The sequence below is a fragment of the Sardina pilchardus genome, chromosome 11 (assembly GCF_963854185.1).
Source record: "Sardina pilchardus chromosome 11, fSarPil1.1, whole genome shotgun sequence".
In the NCBI taxonomy this organism is placed as follows: domain Eukaryota; kingdom Metazoa; phylum Chordata; class Actinopteri; order Clupeiformes; family Clupeidae; genus Sardina; species Sardina pilchardus.
This window is the reverse complement of record NC_085004.1, coordinates 12241316-12260626: the sequence shown is the minus strand read 5'-3', so window position 1 is coordinate 12260626 and position 19311 is coordinate 12241316. Positions and strand designations below refer to the sequence as shown.

At 45.6% G+C, this 19311-nt stretch overlaps 2 protein-coding genes across 3 annotated transcripts; both read left to right on the top strand.

Annotated features, from left to right (window-relative positions):
• Positions 1-845: 845 nt before the first annotated feature.
• muc15 (mucin 15, cell surface associated) lies at positions 846-5803 on the top strand. 2 transcript variants are annotated; one of them, XM_062548607.1, is made up of 4 exons: positions 846-1552; positions 2612-3803; positions 4699-4869; positions 5258-5803. In XM_062548607.1, the coding sequence occupies exons 2-4, from the start codon at positions 2624-2626 to the stop codon at positions 5377-5379; spliced, it is 1473 nt and encodes a 490-aa protein (XP_062404591.1). In that variant the 5' UTR covers positions 846-1552; positions 2612-2623; the 3' UTR covers positions 5380-5803. The 2 variants fall into 2 exon arrangements, with proteins under 2 accessions (XP_062404591.1, XP_062404590.1); XM_062548606.1 differs by having other exon boundaries at positions 847-1552; positions 2609-3803.
• An 899-nt stretch (positions 5804-6702) lies between these two features.
• On the top strand, positions 6703-19190 carry dis3l (DIS3 like exosome 3'-5' exoribonuclease). The gene is made up of 17 exons (XM_062548605.1): positions 6703-6877; positions 7333-7483; positions 7912-8040; positions 8239-8374; positions 8901-9068; positions 9481-9559; positions 9658-9837; positions 10206-10375; positions 12328-12489; positions 13362-13612; positions 13924-14016; positions 14310-14837; positions 15429-15583; positions 15819-15997; positions 16697-16842; positions 17424-17595; positions 18377-19190. Exons 1-17 carry the CDS (start codon positions 6745-6747, stop codon positions 18746-18748), a joined length of 3204 nt encoding a protein of 1067 aa, XP_062404589.1. The 5' UTR covers positions 6703-6744; the 3' UTR covers positions 18749-19190.
• The last annotated feature ends 121 nt before the right edge of the window (positions 19191-19311 follow it).

Below are 19311 nucleotides of genomic sequence, written 5' to 3'. Positions count from 1 at the left end.
ACCGTCATGTGTCAAGTTTCATTACTGTTGGATGTGGTAGGAAGATTGATATACACAAATCTGTGCATTATATTCCCAATTTTGTCTGTCTGTCTTTCGGTCATCAGCATGTTTTAAGGGTCTTGTTGTCAAATGCGATTTTAGGAAGACTCTTTAAACAAAAATGACCAATCCTGTATAGCCATCCAACCACACCAATTGTATTGCATACTAATATATATATATATACTGTATATACATACATAATGTTTAGTGTCCTATATCATCAGGATACTCCCCATCTAGAGTAGCTATTAAACCGTCAAACAAATCAATAAACAGCCTTATGCTCTTCCTTGGGATCAATGGGAAATATTAGATACAGCACATTGCAAGTATAACTAGAACAATGTCAATAGAATGGAGGGCAATCACTCCAAGCCAAGGGAAGATACAGTATGTGACACCTGAAAGAAGATGAAGAACATCAGGTCCATGAGAACAGCAGAGTTATGCAACAGCGTATTCACATTAAGTTAAAACACACCCCGTATTGTACACACTGTATTCATATCATCCATTTGTGTCGGTCTGATAAATAGCTGGCATTCATGTCACTGATCTGGTTAGGGTTAGGTTTTAGGGGTAGGGTTGATGGAAGGGTTTAGCCGCAGCCTATTGTCACAACCAGTTTCCATTGCATTGGTACATGAGGTCCTCAAGGTAGCTAAGGGAGATTCAGAAAAAGTCTTAGACCTTAGACCAAGTGCTGTAAAATGGGGTTAGTAAATGCTTAATTTCACCAAAGGAAAAGTCTGGGAAGGGTTACAGTTCATCTTGATTATCAGAATAATTTTCTAAAAGAATCAATTAATTTCAATTTTATTTCTGTTCGTAACAGACATAAGGAATTAATGCCCAGGCTTTCTGGAATCTTAGAATTGGAGTTGTGCTTGATTAAGTTTCCCCTGCGTTTTCAAGGAACATGTTGAGTGTTTGAATGACTTGGCTCTTGAAACCCTACTTTGCACAGTCATGTGCTTAAAGTGAAACAATAACAAGAGACACCCTAGTGACGCAAAGAGCTGTCATCCATGTAAAAATAACCCCGTGTCTTTTGTTTCCTGATGTTGCCCTGCGATACCAGCTAGAGGAAAGTGGATCGGTTTTACCACCCACCCACCCTCCACTGCCGCCCCACGTTACCAGGACAACAGAGGTGGAATCCCCACAGGTCCTGCCGTCAGGGGCTTTGCTATCCAGCACGTTACAAACGATCTCGGACGTGTTAAACTCCTAAAAGTCCTACATTTTGGGCTTGTGAGAGAGAGGGAATATTTCTTGTCCTTTTGCCACTGTGACGCAGTTGTTCCTAAACAGTGTTTCAGGGGGCGGGGCCAACAGGTGCACTTTCAGGTAAGGCAGGTTCCCAGATGCACTGCGCAAAGCTGACCAGTGCCCTCCCCTTCCGCTTACTTGGTGTCCTGTTCGCTGTCTCTTATATTCAAACGGCTCTCGGCATCAATCGTTCTTCCTTCCAGCATCGCACCTGTTGTACATTAAGAGCACAAAGGTATGTTGTCCAAATTCAATTCATTCTGTTTCTGCATGGGTATATTTGATTTGTCTGTTTCTGTGACTATATAATACTCATGTGAGATGTGTACATATAGTTATGTGTTGAAGATTGACTGCAGGCATCTTTTGTTGTGTTTGAATATGTACTTGGATAGAGGCTTTATTATTGGATCCATGGTCATAGGGGCTTCTGTTTTGTTTCCAAACTGGCATAACTCTGGAGTCACTGGGCCAGAGAGAGTGAAAACACTTCAATGGCTCTTCACCTTGGCCGCGATTCTCTTTTCCCATTGGTCCTTTGTTTTAGCTTCGTCCACTAATCAAATGATACGCAGCTAAATCTGTTTACGACTTATATTTGAAGTCATAATGAATTGGATCCAAATACGTCACTCAAAAGGTAGTTAATATCATACTTTTTATACAGTATTTTTTAAATACAACATTTTTTGTTTCTCAAATGGAAAGGACTATTATAGCCTAGATACAAATGACGTTTTCACAAGAATAAAAACAAAGACAAAGACAAAAATGATCACTAAAGTACAGCTGTGTAAAACATTACCTCAGCCCCCCAAAAATTGTTTTGTGCTGAATAACTGTTCAACCAGAAGGACAGCTTTGAGAGAATGCATAATTCAAATGTCTGAGGAGTCACACACCCTAGGTGTGTCATAGTTAATTCCAAATCCTGTCTGTCATGATTACATCAACCAGTCTGGGCTGCTCTCACAAATCAGAGATGAACAGATAACTGGTCATGTTTCTTTGATGTGTTTTGGGAAATTGACTTACCAGATTGAATGGCAGCCAAATAATTCAACTCTGTCAATTATTCATGTACAGTGTAAAGATATCCATCTAAATCAATAGTATACATTATTGCGTATTTTGTGTTGACAGTTTATACTTCTGTTCTTGTTCCTTTAATGTGGTCACAAATGTCTATCTAAAGGACACTCATTCATCATACTAATATTTAGTCATGTCCGTATTGAAAAACGCTTGTATGAAGGGAATGTTCTTAAGGTGTATTTTTAATGTCTTCCAGCAGAGAAAACACGACATGACACGACGGCAGGACTTGGTTTTGGCTCTGTGTCTGATTCTACAGAGCCTCTGTGGGGTTTTACTTCAGGACCCGCCAGAGTACGGAGATGACCTCAACAATGGATATCCGGAGGAATACATCACTCGGATCCCCGTAGTTGCTTTGAATGACGTGGAAGAGGCAGAGGATGATCGCCCTGCTGATGATGGCTTGGCCTTTGGATCCATGATGTACAGTGACGTGGGGGACGCCCAGACCAACGTCTCCGTCCCAACTCTGATGGGGAGCGAAGAAGAGGGGCCCTCAGCCTCCTCGGACACCGTCGCGACCCTTTCACCAATGCTCCGGTCAGATGACTCTCTGGAGGAGGACGCATCCGTGGATTTGCCCAGCGCCACACCAGAACCAGGAATGGGATTTGACTCCAGCATGTGGAGAGATGCCGTTTCGGCATCAGTGAGCAATGAGACAAGTGATGCCAGCGCCACACCAGAGCCAGAAATGGGATTTGACCCCAGCATGTGGAGAGATGGCGATTCATTGGCAGATGCCAATAGTACAGTCAGCGTTGTTAATGGCACTAACAACACAGTTGACACCAGCACAGATGCTAACAGCACGGTCATACCCAGCACAGATGCTAACAGCACAGTCATCCCCAGCACAGACGCCAACAGCACAGAAGTCAGTAACGCAGACTCTAACAGCACAGACATCAATGGTACTGACTCTAACAGCACAGACATCAATGGTACTGACTCTAACAGCACAGACATCAATGGTACTGACACTAACAGCACAGACATCACTGGTACAGACTTTAACAGCACAGACATCACTGGTACAGACTTTAACAGCACAGACGTCATCGATCCATCATCAGGGACCAACAGCTCAAATGTCACCAATCCTCTCAACCCAGGACCCACCAACCCCCCCGGGGGAAATGACACCATGGGCGGCCTAAATCCTGCTACTGAAAACCCAGCAGACAGCACGCCTGAGCCAACGGGAGAGAACATTCCTTCATCTACAGCAGGGAATATTCCTGAACGTACGGCAGAATACATTCCCACAACTACGACAGAGAGTGCTCCTGAACTTACAGCAGAAGTCGTTCCAAATGACACAGCTCCTCCAAGTGGAACTGCCACAGCGTTGGCTAAAGCTGCAGCCGCTGGCAATGCTGAGCAAGGTGAGACAGCTGCCCTGAAGCGACTTCTCATTCTGAGTGGAGTAGATGCTACCACTACTTTAGCTCTAAGATCAAGCCAAACAATGCCAATATTTAACACCATTAACAGTACAATCAGTCATAATTCTCTTTAATGAACAAGGATAACAACGCAGCCATTTTGGGTGTGTGCCTCCTGGCCTAACCCCTTTCCTCATTGTGATCCATGGGTCCATTGTTCCATGATGGTTAAGAAAGGCCACGTCACCACCATCGTCTCTAAAGTCAAATGAAACATGACTTTTCTTCATTCAGCTTATGAGTTAACCTACATAGGCGTTTCACTTTACATAGAGATCCAGTCTTTTCAGCTCCACTGGATGGAGTACAATTACAAACAGTAACTGCCCCTGTTGTGGGCAAAGGCTTCCCTTACATACACCTCTCACTGGACAATGGGGCCTGTGTTCCCATCCCTGGAACTGGGAGGGGCCATTTCCTGAGGTCAGCAACAGACCCAGGCGAGAGTGCTAAACAGGGATCAGGCTAGCTGCTAACAACAGTGCCTGAGGACCATAGCAGAAAGGGATATTGGAGCAGTGTTGTAGAACACCTAAAATGGTGGTCTGGTTGGCGCACAGTTAGACAGAACAAATACAGAACCTCTCATCAAAAGATATAGTATAAGGATAGCATAGATGGTTATATTTACAGAGTAAAACTATCCTAAAACTATCCTAAAACTACTTATCCATTCAAAAGATGAAATCCTTTTCTATTTTTAGGAAAGGTATACAGTTTAAAAATAAGCACTGATACTGTTATAGTATCTGTTACAGAACCACACTGTTGTAATGATTGAACATATTTTGTAACAGCCACTGCATTCTTATTCATGTACTGTATTCTCTCAAAGGTGTGGACTCGGGAACTCAGAGTACAAACAATGGAAAAGCATGGGGTGTGATCCTGGGCCTGGCCGTGGCTGTGGGAATCGTGGGTCTGGTCATGTATGTCTTACTGAAAAGAAGAGAGCGTCGGAACTTCTCGCACAGTAAACTGGTGGAGGAAGCACCTGGAGATCCAGGTAGGCTACAGTAAGAGCAAGTTAGTGCTGATTAGGACTGGGAGTAACACAGAGTAACTCACAAATTGAAACCTTTGTGATATTTGGACCACGATAATAACGATAATATCAACAGTGAATCTGTGAAAACTCAATACATTGATAGAAAATCATACAATTCATGACAGTATCTGTGTGATATCTAACTGAAGAAGAAGGGGGAAAAAACCTAAATCTGCAAAAATAATTAATTTGATGCACAACATATTGATAACTTATCACAAATATCAGTATTTTAATATTTTGCTCACCCTGATACAGCTAGATTCAGTAAACGGAAGTTGATTATGATCCAAACAACAGTAAGATGATGCGAGAGTTGTTGTATTTACCAAATACATTTTTGTAGTTCTCAGATTGGACAACGGTGAGCCGCTGGACTTGAAATATGATGGGTTTGGATACCACAATCCCTCCCTCCAAGGAGACGACATCCAAATGTCTAACTACCCATCTGGCCGTCCCCACTGATGTCTCCTGTCCTGTGCCATCTCACTTGAACTTTGACCTTTGTTGTTTGCACCTCTATCACCAGATGAAATTCCATCTGAAACGACATGAAGAACAACATATGAAGATTGTATCATATTATGTAGATAAAATTGCCAAATCGCCTCACATTCAATATTCTTTCTATGTTGAACTTTTATATAATGAACCTGTTTAAATGATTTTCATCCTTATTTTCATGTAGACTACTCTGTAGTGTATGTTTCTTTTTCAGAAGAATATGTGAAGGGTAGACTATTGTATAAAGATGAATCCTAGGTGTATAGTAATTGAATTTTCTATTTTTAATATATATTTAGTATTTAAGAACATAAAGTGATTATAGATAAATAGTTTTAAATTGAGTTTAAAACTTGTTATTGAAATAAAATGAATGATGACTGTCTTTCTGACCTTCACTGGAGAAAAAAACCCATGGCCTTAGTCAGCACAAGAGCATCTAGCCCACTATAACTACTATCATACAGTATCTGCTACCACTTCATTTGTGGGCTTCCCTGAAACTTCACTGTGTCTACTTCATAAACACATAAACATATGACACTATATAAATAGGCTAAATGGAAAATATGCTGACAATATGCAATACCCTACACACACAAGTAGGCCAAACACATACAGTAGCCTATCTAGGGAAAAAGGAAGCTATAAAGGAAAGTAAGTATGTCAGTAGGCCTATACAGTATGTCCAAAGATCCTTCATTATGTCCCTCTCAGCTACTGCTTTGGTACCAATTTTCTCACGCAGTTTATTAAATTCTGTCAGGCCTCTGAATAGAATTTAAGTAGTGAAATTACCATGGAAATTACTCACAACTCCAAAAAGTAATAGGCCATGTTCCCACACACATTTAAAGAATGAATGCACTGTTCAACCACACATTAGGAATGCACTGTTAACCACTCACCTTTAAAGTATATTTGACCTTCAGTATGTCACCTTGTGAAGCCTATATATTAGTCTTTGATAACTTTATGCTTGTAGTTTGAGTTAAATTGTAAAGAGCAACTGAGTGTTTTAATCCTGGATAATCATTGTATTTGACCACCAGAAAAAAACTCGACAGTTTACATAGGCATTGTAGCTTTAAATATAGTTCACAGTAGTCAATCTAATCACAGATCAACAACAAGAGCGTAGATCTAGATTTTATCTTCTTTCCTTCACTCATCTTGAGCTACAGTGGCTGCCAGCAAAGATCATAGAGTGCTCCACTCTAGAATCTTTGGCTGCCAGTTTGACATTTTTGTCCATCAGAGACACCGTACATACAACGCGTTTCTGATAGGCTTCCGTGAAAGTTATGTTGTTGTTACCTTGTTGTTATGATGATCAAGACAGAAAAGGTTTTACACTTAAAAAGTTCCCGCGGGGGGAAAGTGCGTGTCGTGCGTGAACATTATCTGAGAGAGCATGTGCCTTGTTTTAGTGCACTTTGTCAAGCTGCATGTCAAAACGGTAAAATAACTGTATATTTAAATGCTAGCTAACTGGCTACCTAGTTAGCCATTCACCGAGACTGTTTCTTCTAACTCACTCTGGGGTGGTTTCGTCCCACGCTATACTATACTAGGATATTATGGCATAGAACACAGCATAATGTATATGCTAGCGTTGCAACCTAAATAATGCACAATTAGTTGCCGTTAAATGTGCATTCGGCCATTATGTAAGGGCCATTATAGTTTGGCGCCCATAGCTTAGCCTGTGGTCTCTCTGGCATTGGATACAAACCTGTTACATTATAATGTTAAGTTGTGACGTTTCATAGAAATATTGATAACCCCACACACAACTAGACAATTTCCCCGATAAATAAGGTAACATTATATGGACAAAGTAGACACAAGGCAACACTTTTGGCCCCACTTATGAAGTTTGTATCTATCACTGTGTTTTTTCCATCTTTATAGAAGGCAAAATCCTGTCTGGAGACGTGACGCACTATGTTGTCCCAGATGCTGGCGTGGTGCGAGACTTCTTGGAAGTGCTGGAGTTTCGAGAGCTCCAGGGGATTGTGTTCACGCAGACCGCCTGCCAGGCTGCGCAGCACAGCCGACGGAGGTACAGCGCCCAGGCTAGAATATCATCCCAAAACACTGAAATAGTGAATCTTGCATCCAAGATATTCCAGCAGATCTCAGCCTGGTCCCATCTAGATCATAGCTGCCTTTACTTTACTTTTAAGTGTCAGTTGTGATCTGGGATGCGTTGGGCAGATACAGAAATAAATGCCTCCATATTGGTATGTGTTATAGCTCCAGTTTTGACACTCTTCTTCTTGCTCAGTGTGGGCAAAGAGTATAGAATTCTATACTCTTTTTGGCGTGGGGAACTTATAGGCCTACAGTCTAAACTTTAGACTCTAAAGAAACACATATTTCTAGTTGCTCTACCAGTTTGAAAGACTTGTGAACAAATCTTCCAGGTGACATGCTACAGTAGGTTTGTAGTTCATGATCCTCAGTGACTTTTACCTGTGTCTTGTGCAGGCTGTACAACCGGCTGCGCGGCATGCTAAAGGACCCACGGCACCAATGTATTCATTTCGCCAACGAGTTCCAGCGGTACTCTTACTGCCCCCGGGAGAAAGGAGAGAGCCAAGAGAAATGGCAGACACGGTCAGAGACATCTCTCTCTCTCACACACACACACACACACACACACACACACACACCCATACCCTATGGGAACAACCTTCATTTTCCCATGACAGGCAGCTGATATTTACTAAAAGTACGCACCAGTTAATGTAATCTTTTATATAAGTTGACTCTGACTGTGATGTGACTGTAACGGTGATGGGTCTCTTTCGGTAGGTGTATTTATGAGGCCGCCGTGTGGTACCATAACCATCTGGCTGGCCTGAAACCAGTGGTCATGATCACGGAGGACCAGGAGGCCGTGGCTGAGTACGGTAGCTGCACCAGCGGGGTGTACGTCATCTCAACTCAGGTACTGGGCTGGTGGGCCAAGTCCACTCAGAGCGCAGAGCGTGGTGCCTTTCTTTGTGTCTGACATGCCCGAGATATCCTTACTATTTTTAAACGTTTTTGAACATTTATTTTATTGATTTTTTACAAAAAGTTATTAAAATATTTGATTTGTCCTCCATGCCTGAAAATTGCCTTGCCTTGCCTCACATCAGCATTTATCTGATCCTCTAGTGTTTGTTCTATATCAGGTGTCACACATCCATGTGTATTGTATATCTTAACTGACCCTAGGCAGATGGGTTGGGCCCTTGAGTCGTGGATCTGTCTGAGGTTTCTTCCTATATGTATCTCCAGTTCTAGGGAGTTTTTCCTTGCCCCTGTTGCTCATGGGCTCTCTTTGAAGGTTTAACACTCTGTAAAGCGCCTTGAGACATGTGTAATGTTTTGGCGCTCTATAAATGAAATTGAATTGAATTGAATTGAAAATGAATGTGTTGTGTGTCTTTTCCTATTAATCCATGTGTTGCGTTGTGTGTCGTTGGCAGGAGTACCTGCAGAGTTTCTGGCCCGAGCTGCAGGCTGCCCAGGAGCTGTACAGCTCCATCTGTCAGGCCCGGCAAGAGCGCGAGAGCGAGAGCACGGAGCGCGAGTACACAGAACACCTGCCTGCCGAGGTGCTGGAGGCTGGCATCAAATCTGGACGCTTCATCCAGGTAGGCAGAGCGACAGACAGACAGACAGACAGACAGACAGACAGACAGACAGACAGACAGACAGACAGACAGACAGACAGACAGATCATACACTACAATGTAAATTACTCTATAGACAAAGAAATTACTCTCTAGAGACAGTAAACAATGGTCAAACATTGGCTCCAAATCCACATCTGAAGTTTTAATTCACAGGATTAAAATTCTAGATGGCCTGAATGAAGAGGACTAAAGCTTGATATATTGTTAATAATACTAGTGATTGCATTTAAATTTGCATGCAGCTAAACTGTGTGCAAAGCATGTCGATTTTGTGATGCTAGAATTAAGTAATGAAAGGGATTTTCTATTAGAGAAAAACTCACAGAATTTATTTGTGTGTGTGTGTGTGTGTGTGTGTGTGTGTGATCAGGGCACCCTTAACGTGAACAAGCACAGGGCGCAGCATGAGGCCTTTGTTCGCTTTGAGGGCTCCTCGAACAAAAGCTCAGGTGAGCAGGTCATACGACACCAGTCTCGTTGTCTTGGGAACTATTGCTGCTGTGTCTTGATTCACCCATAATTCACCGCCCCGTTGTTGACCGATCAGAGCTGAACAGCGACGTCCTGATCTGCGGGGGGAAGAATCGTAACCGTGCGGTGCACGGAGACATGGTTGCCCTGGAGCTGCTGCCTGCCAGAGAGTGGCGAGGGCGCACCACCGCGCTGCACGAGGGCGTGGCAGAGGACAAGGCCGGGGAGGAGCCTCAGAGCCAGCCGATGCCCACAGGTAAGTCCACTGCACCCGCCACACCTGCCACACTTGCCCTACTGCCCTACATGTCACATCATGCAGGTTGGGAGAGCATTAGGGATATTGATGATATTTAAAGACACATTTAGATTTGAAACATATATTAGAATTTTTTTCTAACATGAAAACCTCCAAACCAAACCTGGATGATTGATTTATTTTCCAAAGTGCAAAACTTTCATTTTTGATTCATTTGGATCCAGTCAGGTGTTGTGTTGGTTATGTTACAAAAAATCAAAGCACATCATGGACAAACATACAGTGTATCTCTCCTCATAGTATAGGAGAGATATTAGTGTAAATGAATGAACAGTAAGCTTACAGTTTGCCCTTGGTCTCCTTAGGCAAAGTGGTAGGGATTCTTCAGAGGAACTGGCGGGACTACGTTGTGACCTTTCCCCCCTGGGAGGAGGTGCAGTCTCAGAGCCGCAATTCCCAGCGCATCCTGGTCACACCTTGGGACTACCGCATCCCCAAGATCCGCATCAGCACACAGCAGGCTGAGGCCCTACAGGTGACTACTGCCCAACACACACACACACACACACACATGCACCACGCACACCCACACCACCCACACACACACACACACACACATGCACCACGCACACCCACACCCACACACACCCACACACACCCACACACACCCACACACACACACACACACACACACACAATGAGTGGTCTCCTCAGAGGGCTGGACTGATTAAAGGTAAACTGTGCAACGTTTTTCAGTTAATCAATTCATTCCATACTGTTATATATGATTATCTCCCTCAACAATGGAATTCTCTTCTCTGATTGGCTGATGGGGTGGCCATTAACTTCGTATAACCTGCTACCTTTGAAGTAGTTCCCGTATCACACTTGAATATTAATTCGCCAAACTCGTTGCGAAGTTTAAATGAACTGTCACGTTGCATCCAAGCTGAAATACAGACGTGCAGAACCGTAGTAACATTGTAGCATATGACGGAGGTGGATTGTAGCTAGTTTGATGCCGTGTAGGCTATAAAAGTAGCGATCTTTCAAAGTTAAAGTTAATCAGAATCCTGGGATATGCCCGCTTGACAACGGGAGAGATAGAACTAACGACTGGCTTTTGGCCGTAGCAACCAGCCATTTAGAACTAACGACTGGCCTTTGGCCATAGCAACCATCCATTTAGAACTAGTAACGGCAGTTTTGTCCTGCAAGTAGAAAGTTGATATGTGGCGGAAAGTAGTCCCACAGTCAAGACAGTTTTAGCGATGTTAACGGGCGCAACGGTGGAATAAAACTATGTTCTAAATATACAGGTTATGAATACAAACGGGAGATAAGCGGGATAACGGCCTTCGAGGTCGACCGGTTCGATGGAAATAATGGCACGGCGGAGGTAACTCCGTCTCCATGCTTCGCACGTCGCCGGAGTTCTAGACCTCCACCTAGCCATTATTTCCATCGAACCGGTCACCTCGTCGGCCGTTATCCCTTACTTAAATGAGTCATTACCGGTCGAACAATGTTTTTTTCGGCCGCCCTAGTGGTCTGTAGTGGTAGAACCACACTTGCAATTTCAGGAGCCCTCGGGCACGCACCCATGATCTACTCCAGGAAGTGTCATGTAAAGTCTCATGAAAAGGCACGGCAGACAGACCAATTGAGGAGTTTTGTCAAATATACACGCTAAAGCTGTAGGGGAAGCTCTGCAGAGACATATGCGAGCATAAAACGAGCAAAAACGAAAAGCGAAAGCAAAACCGGCGATGAAATCGCCAATCCTGCATAGTTTTCCTTTAAATCTAATCATAAAACACGGAGCATAGGTCGTGTCCTTCTCTCTTTCCCTCTCTCTCCCTGGCCACTCTTCACTGTGTTCACCTTGTTGTCACAGAGTGAATTATGTTTATGCTTATAGTTATTATTCTGTTTACTGTAATGTTTATTGATCAAAGAACAGAAAGGCTGCACTTTGCATACCATCATGTTTATTGCACACTGAGGAAGGCGCTAAGCTGAAACATGTCTGTGCAATAAACATGTTTATGCAAAGTGCGCCCTTATTCTTCACTGATGTTTTATTATGTATACGATTGGCCAAGCACTCTGAAAAAGAAAAAAGAAACTGAGCGAAGCCTCCTCCTACCACACAATTCTTTAATGTTTGGGGTAAAAAAAAGCGTCTGCTAAATACCATATGCGTAAACATAAGAACCCAAAATATAGCTTAAAGGTGAACTATGCAAGATTTTTTAGCTTAATAACTAATCAGCTTCGGAGTCATTGGAATAGTTATTTGACTTATTTCGGGTTGAATGACAGGCTGTCTCACTTCCCCTTAGCGCCTCTGTGCGGTAAAACCAGGCATGCAAGTTTTGTGCCACTGGGACGGTGGCACTTCCGGCACTTCCTAACAGAACGTCTCCTTAGCTAGTGTTGGTTGCTATGGTAAATATGCTGAAACCGCCCCTCTGCTCTCCTCAGGACCACAGAGTGATCGTTCGTCTGGACTCGTGGGAGAGCACCTCGCTCTACCCCAACGGCCACACCGTCAGGGTTCTGGGGAAGTCGGGCGAGCTGGAGTCGGAGGTCCAGACCATCTTGGTGGAGAACTGCATCCACGTACCTCCGTTCTCCGAGGCACAGGTGAGCCAGCTGTGGCAGAACTCCCATCAGGGACGAGGAGGGAGATTGCTTGTTTACATGCAAATGAGGTCAAAGTCTTCCAATAAAACTGGAAAAACCATGCGTCATTGGAACCAGTTATGCCCTGTTTATGTCACTGCCTTTTGACACACTATTTGACTTTGATTTGGGCTGCTGCACCACAATGAGTATCTCTGTGCCAGCCTGGCCACGCCCTACTCGCTCATGACGTGAAGAGAGTCTGGGAACTCTCGACTGGGAAACATTTGCATGGCAACGACTTGGTCAAGTCTTACCAATCACATTGATCAGAGATTCCTAACTTTACTACCTACTCTGCCTAAACTTTACAATCTGACAATAAACAGCATCAACAGTCAGGAAACAATGTATGTGGGTCGTTTGCAGGTGTTGCTGCTTCTGTTTATCACAGTATGTTTTGGTTTCTCCCCTTCTCCCCTTGTCTTCCCCTCTTGTCGCTGATTGGCCTGATATTTTTCTTGTCTGAGTGAAATGGCTATGAAGGGGATGCCAGACTAGATCTCCCTGAAAAAAAGATCTAGGTGGACAGGGCCAGGCTATTTCTGTGCCAGAGGCATTCACTACTCACAAAAAGTCAGGGACATTTGACCCCCCACTATGACCTTTACAGGTGAACTCAGTGTGACCTTCTCTAAACTTTTGAATGTGCATGTCCTACAGTTCAGTGTTTCAATACTTTCTGTACTGAAACATTAAATTCCACCCATTGCCAGATATCCCTAAGCTTTTGTGAGTAGTGTAGTAGTGTATGTAAAACAGAGCTCTGTTTGGAATGGTCACCCATACGGTGTGTTTGTGATAAAGAGTCCTGTGGCCTGTGCCTCCCTCAGCTGCGGGAGATGCCCGTGAACTCGGCGGAGCAGCCGTGGAGCGTGGCGCCGGAGGAGGTCAGCTCTCGGCTGGACCTGCGGGACACGCACCTGGTGTTCAGCATCGACCCGCTGGGCTGCGAGGACGTGGACGACACGCTGTCCGTCCGCCTGCTGCCCGGGGGCACGCGCCTGGAGCTGGGCGTCCACATCGCCGACGTCACACACTTCGTCAAGGAGGGCTCGCTGACCGACCTCGAGGCCCGGGCCAGGTGAGGGGGGCGTCGGGGGTGGACGGCGGGGTGTGTGGAAATATGGAACTACTGCTTTTCGAGTCCTGGAAAAAAATAGAGATGTGTGAAAGTGTGAAAGGTCTGTGAGCTTTGCAACTCTGCTCATGGTAATGCATACTATACTTTAAAAAGTTAACAGTGTGCAAAAAATATTGAGGTGTATCCCCAAAAGTCCCCAAAGAAGGGACTTAAAGGGAAAAAAAATCATCCTGGAAAAAGTCGGTAATTAATAAGGTCCCATGGTCAGTCTCCTAACAACCTTTCAACTTCCCAATCTCCTGCGTTCTCAGAGCCACCACGTACTACCTGGCAGACCGCAGGTACGACATGCTGCCGGCCGTACTGAGTGCAGACCTGTGTTCCCTGCTGGGAGGAGTGGACAGGTGAGAAGAACCTACTAATCAATCAATCAATCAATCAGTGTATTCTTCCTGTAGTGTCAGCTTTAAAAATCAAGAAAATGGATTCATGTAATGTCTTGGTGTCACGGCAACGCTGGCAACTACACGCCGCTCCGTCCGGCTTCTTAATTTTTTTTGCAACCTTGGGTGTCTTGAAATGCGCTTTAGAAATTAAATGTATTATTATTATTCTTTTGTTTGGGGGGGATGGGGTGGGTGGAGCTTCGTTTGACTGTGTTAAGAAGCTGAGGTTGTGTGGCGCCCCCTGGCTGCAGGTACGCGATGAGCGTGATGTGGCAGCTGGACACGGCGTCTCTGTCCATGTGCAAGGTGTGGTACGGCCGCACGCTGATCCGCTCCTCCTACCAGCTGCACTACGAGCTGGCGCAGAGCCTGCTGAACGGCGAGCCGGCCGCGGTGCCCGAGCTGGAGCGGCTGGACGACCCCGACCTGCGCAGCCGGCGGCGGGCGGAGCTGCTGGAGGCGCTGGGGCAGCTGACCCGCGTGGCGCGGCACCTGCGGGCGCAGCGCGACCAGGGGGGGGCGCTGGAGCTGGAGGGGGTGGAGGTGCGCGCGCAGCTGGACAGCAGCAAGAACATCACGGCGCTGGTGCCCCGGCAGCCGCTGGAGGTGCACGAGACCGTGGCCGAGTGCATGATCTACGCCAACCACTGGGTGGCGCGCAAGATCCAGGAGAGCTTCCCGCACCAGGCCCTGCTGCGCCACCACCCGCCTCCGCGCCAGGAGTTCTTCAACCAGCTCATCGACAGCGCCCGCACCCGCGGATTCACCATCGATACACGGTACAGTTCTCCCACATGCCAGATGTGTGCCATAGCTAGAGAAGCACCACGTTATATTATATCACTGATGATAAATCCATATAGTGTCACACTGTATTGTTCATGATATGGTGATAGGGCATAGGATTTACTCTAGGGTATAAATAGGGTATAAAATGATTTATTTTAAAACTAATAGTTCCAGTCCTACATTGTGATTGGCTGAATTGCGTTCGATGCCGTTGTAAAATCCAGCACAAACATACACCTTGACCTCATTTTGTTCTATATTACTGTGCTACTCTAACTTGATGCTGAAGTTAAAGTAGATGCAAATCGACGTTCTTGCTGAAATCATTTGTGGAATTTCATTCAAACATTCAAATTCTATTTTTAACTTACTAAATTGGAATAAAAATGTAACTTTTTAATAAGTTTTTAATTTGTGTGTTTCTCAAAACTGTCAGTTGATGTGACAAACAGTACCATCTACCGTCATCACCATGAAATATTGTGATCCGGTTTTATGGTTTTGGTTGCCCATCCCTCATCAGAGTGTCACTCTAGTCCTTTCCCAGTGGATGAAGTTGTGCCCCTGTTGCTTCCCCGCAGGTCCAATAAGGCTCTGGCCGACTCTCTGGACCAGGCGGTGGACCGGAGTGACCCCGTGGTGAACCGCATGCTGAGGATGATGGCCACTCAGGCCATGTCCAACGCTCTGTACTTCTCCACGGGAGCGTGCTCAGAAGAGCAGTACTACCACTACGGTAAGTGGACCATCCACTGTAAACAAACAACTTCCTGTTTCTCCTGAAAAACACAGTGAAGTACTTCTGTCTTCAGAACAGAAAAGTCTGTTGGTGTTCTGTCTCATTTTCATACGCGTTTTTTTGAGGTGATTTCTGGTTTGCATTTGTTTGTGTTTCATCATCCTGACTTTTCCTTATTCATTCATACGGATGTTCTCCACTCAACATCTCATCTCTGTCTCTATGGCGACAGGTCTCGCTCTGGACCGCTACACGCACTTCACGTCTCCCATCCGTCGCTATGCCGACATCATCGTGCATCGGCTCCTGATGGCCGCGGTTGCTGCGGAGACGGACGGGCCGCCCAGCAGAGCTGTAGCCTCCAACAAGGAGCTGGAGGAGCTGGCGCACCAGATCAACAACAGGAACAGAGTAGGTGGAGCTGCCCCCCATACGGACACTTTACAGGGGACATGTACAGTAACACTGGATATACAGCACAGTAGTTATCATCATTTACAAGATAAGACGTTCAACACCGTCAAAGAAGCTGGATTAAAAAGAATAATTTATTACATTTGCTAGCGACGTCTTGACATGTTGGTGGGGCCTGTGCTTGCACATTAGCTAGCGACGTCTTGACATGTTGGTGGGGCCTGTGCTCGCACATTAGCTAGCGACGTCTTGATGTTGGTGGGGCCTGTGCTTGCACATTAGCTAGCGACGTCTTGACATGTTGGTGGGGCCTGTGCTTGCACATTAGCTAGCGACGTCTTGACATGTTGGTGGGGCCTGTGCTTGCACATTAGCTAGCGACGTCTTGACATGTTGGTGGGGCCTGTGCTTGCACATTAGCTAGCGACGTCTTGACATGTTGGTGGGGCCTGTGCTTGCACATTAGCTAGCGACGTCTTGACATGTTGGTGGGGCCTGTGCTTGCACATTAGCTAGCGACGTCTTGACATGTTGGTGGGGCCTGTGCTTGCACATTAGCTAGCGACGTCTTGACATGTTGGTGGGGCCTGTGCTTGCACATTAGCTAGCGACGTCTTGACATGCTGGTGGGGCCTGTGCTTGCACATTAGCTAGCGACGTCTTGACATGCTGGTGGGGCCTGTGCTTGTTGTCTAGGCTTCGCAGCATGCACAGAAGCAGTCCACCGAGCTGTTCCAGTCCCTCTACTTTAAAGATAAGGACCCTCTCACCGATGAGCACTGTGTCGCCGACGCGGTCATCTACGCCATCAGGGCCAACGGCATGCTGGTGTTCATCCCAAGGTAAAGCACCGTCAGAGCTGCAGTACAAACCTGTAGTACACACAGATTTAAAGCAACACTAAAGCACTTTTCCTCTGTTGCATGATTTTATGAAAGTATGATGTATTGCAACATTGAAGCAAGTCGATAGAGGGCCGCAAAATGAAGTGCCGTTCACCCTGTTACGAGTTGATGAACTGCTGAAATGATTTTGGAAACATTATGTTAAGGTATGAAAAACTGTTTAGTGTTGCTTTAAGATCAGTCAGTTGGTGTTTAGTCCAGAGTTTTTCCAACTGATTGTGACCCAGTGACCACTGTTGTGGGGTGTGAGGTGAAAAAAGTGATTACTGTAATTTCCTGACTATTAGCCGCATCTTATACATTGATTTTGCTAAATTTCTTCAGCTATGCGGTTAATACACAGGTGTAGTTAATATGGCATTAACATGGTTTTGTTTCTTTTAACTTGCATAAAACACTACCCTGCGGCTTATACACAATGCGGCTAATACACAGGAAATGACTGTATCTCTGTGAAACTCCATCAGGGGAATGCGTGGTGAGGGACCTTGAAGTGACCTTGTGCATGTGTATTTCAGGTTCGGCATTAAGGGTGCCGTGTACCTGAAGAGTCGGGAGAACCAGGTGGTGGCCGTGGAGGGGGACGGACGCTGTGTGTGGCAGGCAGGGACGCTGGACAGACACCTGGACCGGATCAGCACCACCACGAGCAAGGGCACACACACCTTCCGTGTGTTTGACCACATAACTGTGAGTCTGGCATGTCTGCTCCAGAAATATTCATAATAATAATACAGTTTATTTAAAGGCGTATTTCTTGGCACTCAAGGACACCATACGTAAAACAAAACCTATCCAGTTGGCAGAAGTCATTAAATAAAAAGCATGTCCTGACATTGGACAAGCTTTAATCCGTACAGTATACTGGAAACTGTCCATCAGTGTGTTGACGACTCTAACTTTTAAATAAAAAAATGTAATTTCAATACATTTTAATTAATATAGTGAATAGCCTGGCTATCACCAGACCATACTCAACCTTTTGAGATTGAACATTAGTCTGGGGATTCATAGCACAGTTCAAATGACTGTACGCCTGGATAGTCCTTCAACCAATCAGACCAATGATCCGTGTGCGCCAGGTGGATAAGCCTGTTTGTGATTGGTCCCTGCAAATTTGGAACGGAAACAGGAGAGATAAATGTGCAGGTTTCCAGCCTGAGCTGCAGGGGGACCCAGTCTATGGCCCCTTCTCAACCTCTCTCCTTGATCCTCGGTCCTCCGGCTTGTTCCCACTGATCTATAAAGTACACTGGATGGACTATCCCATTGTTGCCGCCCCACCGTTCTTTATCAAGATCAGTGAGAACGAGCCGGAGGACCGAGGAAGGAAGGAAGGAAGGAAGGAAGGAAGGAAGGAAGGAAGGAGGGATAGATAAAAAGATGAATGAGAAGAGCCCTATGTAGTGAATTCGTTTTGAAATAAATCGGAACTCATGTTTGTGTCCTCGTCTCCTCCTGCTCCACCCAGGTGCGCATCTCTGTGCAGCCGGCCCGCTGCCACCCACTCAACCTCTGCCTGGAGGTGGTCAGCAGCCGGCCGCACCAGGCCCCGGCGGCCCCGACGACCGCGGCGGAGACAGGGACGGGGACGCAGCCCAAAGTGCGGGGCCGCTCGGAGCTGGTGCAGGAGGTGGTGCGTCTGGCGGAGCAGGCCTCGCAGCAGGCCGAGGAGAAGAAGGGCAGGAAGGCCAAGCTGCCCAGGGAGGAGCGGGAGTTCAGGCAGAGCAAGCAGCCCAACCTGTACTCCCTCCTGCAGGAGATCGCAGAGCTGGCCCTGCTGGACCTCCAGAGCTGTGAGCCTTCAGGGCTAGAGGCCCAGACATGCTCTACCTCTGCCTAGGGCTCAGACATGCTCTACCCCTGCCTAGGGCTCCCCAGAACATGACCCAGCGATCTCCCGCTTTATGACACAGCATAATACTACAGGCCAGGGCCTTCCTCCATAGATCTGCAAGGCCTTGGAGAAATGGGACTATAGAGATGATAACAGATTAACTTTTTTTAGCCTCAGTGATCTCAAGAAATCACCGTCACAGAACTACAGAACATGTGGTCACCTGCTGCTTTAATTTCTTTTTTTTTTTTTTAAACATCTGTTTATTAGGACATATTTTCTTGCTTTAATTTCCATTAGCATGGACTCGGTGTTCCCCCGTACAGAGCTGGGCAAGCTCTCATGAGGACACTTTTTAAGCTTGATGCTGGTTTTAGGAGTTTGTGTGAGTTGTACAGTATAATACAATAATGGAATGTTCTGATTTACTATTAAATAAAATATATATTTGTTAAAATTTCATTTCATTAACACAAGCCTTGTTTCGTTCAATTTAGGCTCAACTGGTGATAAACAGGGTTTTCTGTCTAATGACCCAATGGGCAAGAAGGTTACTTGATGGCAGGTTT

Bases quoted from the DNA above. Each gene is read 5' to 3' on its own strand.
- muc15 (XM_062548607.1), top strand. From the start codon at position 2,624: ATGACACGACGGCAGGACTTGGTTTTGGCTCTGTGTCTGATTCTACAG. The intron at 3,804-4,698 runs GTGAGACAGCTG...ATTCTCTCAAAG, and splicing joins CGCTGGCAATGCTGAGCAAG to GTGTGGACTCGGGAACTCAG. The intron at 4,870-5,257 runs GTAGGCTACAGT...ACATTTTTGTAG, and splicing joins GGAAGCACCTGGAGATCCAG to TTCTCAGATTGGACAACGGT.
- dis3l (XM_062548605.1), top strand. From the start codon at position 6,745: ATGATGATCAAGACAGAAAAGGTTTTACACTTAAAAAGTTCCCGCGGG. The intron at 14,838-15,428 runs GTACAGTTCTCC...GCTTCCCCGCAG, and splicing joins GGATTCACCATCGATACACG to GTCCAATAAGGCTCTGGCCG. The intron at 15,584-15,818 runs GTAAGTGGACCA...CTATGGCGACAG, and splicing joins AGAGCAGTACTACCACTACG to GTCTCGCTCTGGACCGCTAC.